At 38.3% G+C, this 8,193-nt stretch overlaps 1 protein-coding gene across 1 annotated transcript; it reads right to left on the bottom strand.

Moving 5' to 3' along the window:
* Nucleotides 1–297: 297 nt before the first annotated feature.
* LOC114689102 (olfactory receptor 145-like) lies at nucleotides 298–1,242 on the bottom strand. Its single transcript, XM_028863522.1, has one exon. The coding sequence runs from the start codon at nucleotides 1,240–1,242 to the stop codon at nucleotides 298–300; it is 945 nt and encodes a 314-aa protein (XP_028719355.1).
* Nucleotides 1,243–8,193: the final 6,951 nt, after the last annotated feature.

Raw genomic sequence — 8,193 nt, 5'->3', positions numbered from 1 at the left:
CCCTGAAAGGATGACGAGTTAATCATCCTTCACTTATTTACTTCTGAAATTTCCTTGATATTTAACTTAATTTTAAATAGTGTTAAATAATTTTAATGCTACACTGCCCTTACCATTTGGTAGTTTTTTTTTTTTAATGTTATTTTAGTTGTTGTAGCCATTGAAGTTTTTCAATACTGTGGGCCAAATCCAGGACCCATGCATGTAATCAAATGCTCTGCAAATGAGCTGGTTCTCTCTGTAGTTGTAAACCTCAAGCGTCCTAAGATTAACTTCCATAACAAATACCGATTCCACTTAGGCAAACATCCTTTTCTTCAAAGTTTTTCTCAGGGCAATGTGGACATCCTTATTCCTTATACTGTAGATGAAAGGATTCAGCATTGGACCCACAACTGTATAAAAAATGGTAGATACTTTATCTTCATCCACAGATGCACTAGAAGGTTTAAGATACATGAATGCTGCAGCACCAAAGAAAAAAGAAACAGCTATTACATGGGAGCCACAGGTACTGAAGGTTTTTGACCTACCCTCTGCAGAATGGATGCGAAGGATGTTGGAAAGGATCAAGGTGTAAGAAATAAAGATAGTCAGGCTGGGCACTGTTACATTGATACCCACAACAACGAAAAGCAACAATTCATTGATGGTAGTACTTGTGCAGGAGAGCTTCAGGAGAGGAAGTACGTCACATACATACTGATTGATGATGTTGCCATCACAGAAGACAAGTCTCAGCATGCTACCAGTATGGGCCATGGCTTCCACAAACCCCATCACATACACACCCACCATCATCAAGTGGCAGACCTGATGGGACATGGTGACCTGGTAAAGCAGGGGTTTGCAGATGGCAGCATATCTGTCATAGGCCATGGCTGTCAAAATGTAGCATTCATCAATCACAAAGAAGCAGAAGAAAAAGAGCTGAGTCATGCACTCAGCATGGGAGATGATGTTCTGCTTCACAAAACTCACCAGCATTTTGGGGGTTATGACAGAGGAGTAGCAGAGGTCTGTGAAGGCAAGGTTGAAGAGAAAGTAATACATAGGGGTGTGCAAGTGAGCGTTCAAAATGATCAGAACAATCAAACCCAGGTTCCCCACCATGGAGACCACATAGATTCCCAAGAAGAGGAAGAAGAGAGGCAGCTGGAGCTCTGGCTGCTGTGTCAAGCCCAGAAGGATGAACTCCTTCACTGAAGAGTCATTTTCTGAGGCCATTCTTCTCAGGATCATATCTGAGAGAACAGTAACATTAAATAGTAACGTTAAAATGAAATCCCAGGCTTCTTCAACATACCCCATTAAAATGAGACTAAGAACCAGAACCAAATGATAAAATGAAGTGCACACTTCTCTGTACCTCTGTTTTTTTACAATTTTGGAGTTCATTTATAGAAATAACCACAAATAAACGGAAGGCCATTTCTTTGAGAATAATATTCAGGTCACCAATGACAATTCTTGGTTCTACAGCATCACTGTTCTTCTATCTTGACAATCAACCTCCCTATTCAGGCTTAGTGGTCAGCTCAAAAAAGAAGAGACAAGGCACATCAAAGACTCCTGGATTGCTCAGAGTTGGTTTGGAAGGAAAAAAATCATGCATCCAATTCATTGCTTATCTTTGTGCATGGGGAACTCACAAGTCACCTTAGTAACTTTTCTACTCTGCTCCCACAGAGGGGCAGGTACACATGTCACAGGTGAGCTGTAAGGTGGATAGCCTAGAAACAATGATGTTTTCTGTTGTTACTAGGTTTACCTTTTTCTTGGTGAGGGTAATTCTTTTTTCCTGGGTAATCCAGAGCCCTCATTCTTCTTGATTCTGAAATCCATGAGCTGTAGTACATGATTTCCAGTGGTGACTTTTCCCAGAATGTTTTCTTTATCACAGGGGTTGATAAAAAAAAATGTCTACTGATGTCACAAGAGTCACCTGGTAATGACTCAAGAGGGTTTTATGAGTTTGTAATCTTAGGGACCTAATTAAAAATTGAAAAGTTTATGTTTACCAGGCATTTTCCCCCAGAGATCAGGCTTTGTTGCCATGGTGCTTACAAACTAGTTCAAGAATAATGATGACATTTGCTTATTGGAGGTATACACTATTGTTTTGTTTTGTTGTTATTGTGTGAGAATTTTATACACATACACAATGTGTTTTGATGTAGTTTATTCATGATTTGTTTCTCCTCTGATTTTCTTCATCCTCTGACCATTATTTCTTCCTAGCTTCATCTTTTCAATTTCTTTAACCCACTGACTCTAGTTGTCACTACCTGTATTATATGAGTATAGAGTCACCTACTTGAGAGTAGGTAGCCTCTTAGGGGCTGCATCCTAGAAACTAACCATGTTTCCCACACTAGCCATTAACTGCCAATAGTTCCTCAGCTAGAGGTAGATTATATTACCATGCCCCTACCTTACATTCTTGGATTTTCAGGCTTGATTTTACAGAGATCTTATGCATACTATTATAACCATTGTGAGATCCTTGGGTACATCTTTAAAACCTTGTTTTGATGTAGTCACCTATCACTTGCAGCTCTTACAATCTTTTCAGCCCTACTTCCCTTATGATCCCTGAGACTTGGTAAAAGAGGTATGATGTGGAGGTCCCAGTTTGGAATGAGCATTCACAGTCTCTTATTCTCTACCTGTTGAGAAACTGTAGATATGTATTAATCACCATCTCTGATAAAGGTTGAGATATGCACTAATCAATGGATATAACAAAGAGTCATTCAGAGTCAGTTTACAAGTATATCCATAGCAGAGTAACAGTCATAAGTACTTCCCTCAGGACTATGACCTTTCTAGATTCAGAAGTTCAGTGCAAGAACCATGCTAGAACTGAGCTTTTCTGTGGAGCAAGCCTGAAATCCAATCTAAAAGTGGTTGGTGGTTGATTACTCCTACAACATTCATGACAATATTGCACTGGTGGGTGTGTTCTGCCAGGTTAGCCATCACTGTAGCTCCCATGAATCCTACCATAGTGAATTTGATTATTGCATTTTTCTTCAATAACATGTATAGACTTTTAGCACTATAAAAGCTAGACAATACCAGATTCCCTTCCCAATTTCTTACACAAGACTTGACCAACTTTTAAATATGTATCATTATTCAAATAATGATACATACTGCTATCTCTTTAACTGCACAAAATAGTTGAGAGACAGCTGGCAAGAAAATAATAGTTTCTCATCAGGCTTTGAATCATGCTGAGGGAAATTAATGCTTAGGAAAACATTATGTAATGGCAGTAAAATTATCACACTGCTTTTCAGGTTGGTGTGTTTTAGTTAATGGTTTGGAATTTGGAATTGAATGTAGGTGGACATGATCTAAGTCCATTTTTTAAATATGAAATTACCAAAGAGTAAAAGAAGCAAATACAAAAAGTGGACATATGCAGACATAGAAATGTTTTTTAATTTGCATATGTTTATTGTATACATTGGGTTTCATAAGGACATTTCCATACACATATGACCCCATTCATATCCTCTCCCCTTTCTCATCCACTCAAATATATTATGAACTTTGACCATATTTACTTTCTATTTCCCTCTTTTGCGTGTGTGTTTTATTTATTAAGAAATTTTCTATTCATTTTACATACCAACCACAAATCCAACTCTCATCCCTCCTCCCGCTCAGCCCCAGCCATTTCCCCTAATCCATCCACCTTTCTCTCCTCTGAAAATATAAGACCTCCCATGGGGAGTCAGCAAAGCCTGGTACATTAGGTTGAGACAGGTCCAAGCTTCTCCTATGGTGAGACACCTTGCACAGAAATATTTTTCTTACTTCTGCTACATAATAGGCTACTAGATAGACACCAGCTTTGTTTCTCCATGTTATTACATGAATATATGGTGTCTTCTGAAATTGCGTCTAATCATCAAGTTTGGGATAATCAAGAGCAGTGTCAATAGTAATATCTGTAATATCTGGGGATTTATGGGGCACAATTAGATAACAACTCAAAAACAGGTAGTTCATTCCTGGTTCTAGGTTTTATTTGATAGCTTGTGGGGTCTAGCAGGAACGCTGTCTCCAAATGATATTGTATTTCAACTTAAACTCATTTTAAACATGAAGATATTTCAAGAACTTGTACAGTAGTAGTTTACACGTGACTTTCAAAAAAGTCTTTAGTGTTACTTCTCCCCCTCAAACTCCCTCCTCTACTCTGCCCTTCCATCTCCTGCCAAACCCTATCTTTCCTGCTCTGGTATTCCCCATTCATCTTTCAAAACACCTGTGCTCCAGTGTTGCCTACATTTTATTCCTGCCCATTTGGAAACTCTCAAAGAGAAAAGCATGAAAACCTGTCCTGTATACTATGGTTTCTCCATACTTTCTATCACTAGATGAAATCTTATACTCTTGTTTATAATGTCTGCTTTCTTATATATTGCGCACTCATGTTGCTTAATCTAAGTCCATAACATCAAAGTGATATTGGCTGTTCTCTTCTAAAGCACTTAAAACAATTAAAGTTGACATATTCCGGGGGTTCTCATTAAATATATATGTATATATAGAAATAATGAATTGTGGAAAATCTAAAAGAAATGGAAAATTTTCTGGATAGGTACTACATACCTAAGTTAAATCAAAACCAGATAAACTATTTAAGTAGTCCAATAACCCCTAAGGAAATAGAATCAGTCATTAAACTCTCCCAACCAAAAAAATCCCAGGACCAGATGGTTTCAGTGCAGAATTCTACCAGATCTTCAAAGAAGAGTTAATACCAATACTCTTTAAATTGCTCCACACAATAGAAACAGAAGGAACATTACCAAACTCCTTCTATGAGGCTACAACCCTGATTCATAAACCAAATAAAGACACAACAAAGAAAGAGAACTACAGACTGATCTCCTCATGAACACTGATGCAAAAATACTCAATAAAATACTGGCTAACAGACTCCAAGTACACATCAAAACAATTATCCACCATGATCAAGTAGGCTTCATCCCAGGGATGCAAGGGTGGTTCAATATATGAAAGTCTGTCAATGTAATACACCATATAAACAAACTCAAAGAAAAAAACACATGATCATCTCACTAGATGCAGAAAAGGCATTTGACAAAATCCAACACCCCTTCATGATAAAGGTCTTGGAGCAATCAGGAATACAGGAAACATACCTAAACATGATAAAGGCAATTTACAGCAAGCCAAGAGCAAAGATAAAATTAAATGGAGAGAAACTAAAAAGCGATTCCACTAAAATAAGGAACAAGGCAAGGCTGTCCACTCTCTCCACACTTATTCAATATAGTACTTGAAGTTCTAGACAGAGCAATAAGACAACATAAGGAGATTAAGGGGATACAAATTGGAAAGGAAGACGTCAAGCTTTCTCTATTTCCAGATGACATGAGAGTATACTTGAGTGACCCCAAAGAGTCAACCATGGAACTGACACACACCTTTAATCCCAGCACTCAGGAGGCAGAGGCAGGCGATTCTCTATGAGTTCGAGGCCAGCCTGGGCTACAGAGTGAGTTCCAGGAAAGGCACAAGCTACACAGGGAAACTCTGTCTCAAAAAACCAAAAAAAAAAAAAAAAAAAAAAAAATCAGTAGCCCTCCTATATACAATTGACAAACAGGCTGAAAAGGAAATCAGAGATGCATCACCATTACAATAGCCACAAATGATATAAAATACCTTGGGGTAACACTAACCACCCAAGTGAAGGACCTATATGACAAGAACTTTAAGTCCCTGAAAAAAGAATTTGAAGAAGATGTCAGAAAATGGAAAGATCTCCCATGCTCATGGATAGGCAGGATTAACATAGTAAAAATGGCAATCTTACCCAAAACAATCTACAGACACAATGCAATACCCATCAAAATACCAACACGATTCTCACAGACCTGGAAAGAATAATACTCAACTTCATATGGAAAAACAAAAAACCCAGGATAGCCAAAAGAATAAAACAACATGTACAATAAAACAACCTCTGGAGACATCATGATCCCTGACCTCAAGCTCTAATATAGAGAGCTACAGTAATAAAAACAGCTTGGTATTGGCATAAAAACCGACATGTGGACCAATGGAATTGAATTGAAGACCCTGACATTAACCCGTACACCTATGAACATATAATTTTCAACAAAGAAGCCAAAACTGTACAATGGAAAAAAGAAAGCATCTTCAACAAATGGTGTTGGCATAACTGGATATCAACATGTAGAAGGCTACAAATAGATCCATATCTGTCACTGTGCACAAAACATAAGTTCAAGTGGATCAAAGACCTCAACATAAATTCAGTTACTCTGAACCTGCTAGAAGAGAAAGTAGAAAATAGTCTTGAACACATTGGCACAGGAGATCACTTCCTAAATATAACACCTGTAGCACAGACACTGAGAGAAACAATCAATCAATGGGACCTCTTCAAACTGAGAAGCTTTTGTAGAGCAAAGTACAGTCAACAAGGCAAAGCGACAGCCTACAGAATGGGAAAAGATCTTCACCAACCCCACAGCTGACAAAGGACTGATATCCAGAATATATAAAGAACTCAAATTAGACATCAAAATGCTCAACAGTCCAATTAAGAAATGGGCTGTGGAACTAAACAGAGAATTCTCAACAGAGGAAACGCAATGGCTGAAAGACATTTAAGGAATTGCTCAACATCCATAATTATCAGGGAAATGCAAATCAAAATGAATCTGAGATACCACCTTATGCCTGTCAGAATGGCTAAGATCAAAAACACTGAAGACACCTTATGCTGGAGAGGATGTGGAACTAGGGGAAATCTCCTCCACTGCTGGTGGAAATGCAAGCTTGTACCACCACTTTGGAAATCAATATAGCACTTTCTTAACACAGATATAACAAGACAGAATTTTTACAAACTCACATATCTTATTTTCATCTTTCTACTTCTTACTCTTAATTATCACCATCTCTATTAGAAAGATTCTCTTAACTAGACAGGAAGTACATACATCATTTCTAAAGTTTAGAGTTTATAGTCAGCTTTGTTATAAAGCACTGGGATTTAGTGAGTGTTGTCGTTTTAGAGTTGTGATACTTGTTGCTAGGGGGCTGTAACATTCTCGGGACAAAGCCACACCCCAAAGTTGCGAGTGGGCCTTTTTGAACCGGCAGAGATGCACTGTCAGCTTTCACTAAGAAGCCAATTGTGTCAGAGGCCAGCTCGTGTGTCACCTCTTCAGGGGCCTTCCCTTTTACCTCACTCTGTGGTTTCAGGCTGGCCTTGATTTGCAGCATCCCTCTTGGGTCAGCCTCAAGGGCTAGGATTACAGATCTGAGCCACCAAAACGAGCAAACAAACAGCTCCGCTGTGAACATCCTTCTGTAGAAAATAAACCTATCAGATGGAGAATGTCTTTCTGTACACTGTGAATATGTGTTCCTCTGACTGGTTGATAAGTAAAGTTTTGGCCTATGGCAAGGCAGCTTAGAGGCAGGCAGGAAATTCAAAGAGAGAGACAGGAAGAAGGCAGGGAGAGATGCCAGCGAGCCACCCAAGGACTACATGTAATAGGACGCAGGTAAAGCCACAGGACATGTGGCAATACATACATTAATAATTATGGGCTATTTTAAGATATAAGAGCTAGTTGGCAAAAGGCTTGAGCCATGGTCATGCAGTTTTAATTAATATAAGCCTCTGTGTGTTTAAGTGGGAATGCAGGGCCACAGGAACTTGGCAGGACCAGAAAAACTTCAGCTATACCTATCAAATAAGGAAATGCATATACAAAATTACTACAAAAATCAAGAAAGAAATCAGTTTGAGATAAAGAATACAAGCCATGGATTTTCTTGGATAGAAAAGATACATAAGAAAAAGTAGTAGGTGGTGTTGTCTTACATAAAAAAAGCTAACAGAAAAAAGGTCTTATTGCGATTTAGGAAATGGGCACCATTTTGGATACAAATGAATCAGTGATTGCCTCCAGACAAAGATGGTCACATGCAAATCATATTGCACAGCAGAAGGACAAGTGATACTATATAAAACTTGGTGATACTGTTGAAACATGAGAAGAAAGCAAAATAAATTAGTAAATCCTAGGTAATAAAAAAGATAAGAAATGAGAGGGAAACAGCAGATAGGTAGAAACAGATCTAAGAGAAATACACCTGAGTAGA

Source organism: Peromyscus leucopus, chromosome 7 (assembly GCF_004664715.2).
Source record: "Peromyscus leucopus breed LL Stock chromosome 7, UCI_PerLeu_2.1, whole genome shotgun sequence".
NCBI classification, from domain to species: domain Eukaryota; kingdom Metazoa; phylum Chordata; class Mammalia; order Rodentia; family Cricetidae; genus Peromyscus; species Peromyscus leucopus.
The sequence above is the reverse complement of the archived record's forward strand: the minus strand, read 5'-3'. Positions and strand labels throughout refer to the sequence as shown.

What these genes read in the sequence shown, in the direction of transcription:
- LOC114689102 (XM_028863522.1), bottom strand. Translation starts at nt 1,242, where the DNA reads ATGATCCTGAGAAGAATGGCCTCAGAAAATGACTCTTCAGTGAAGGAG.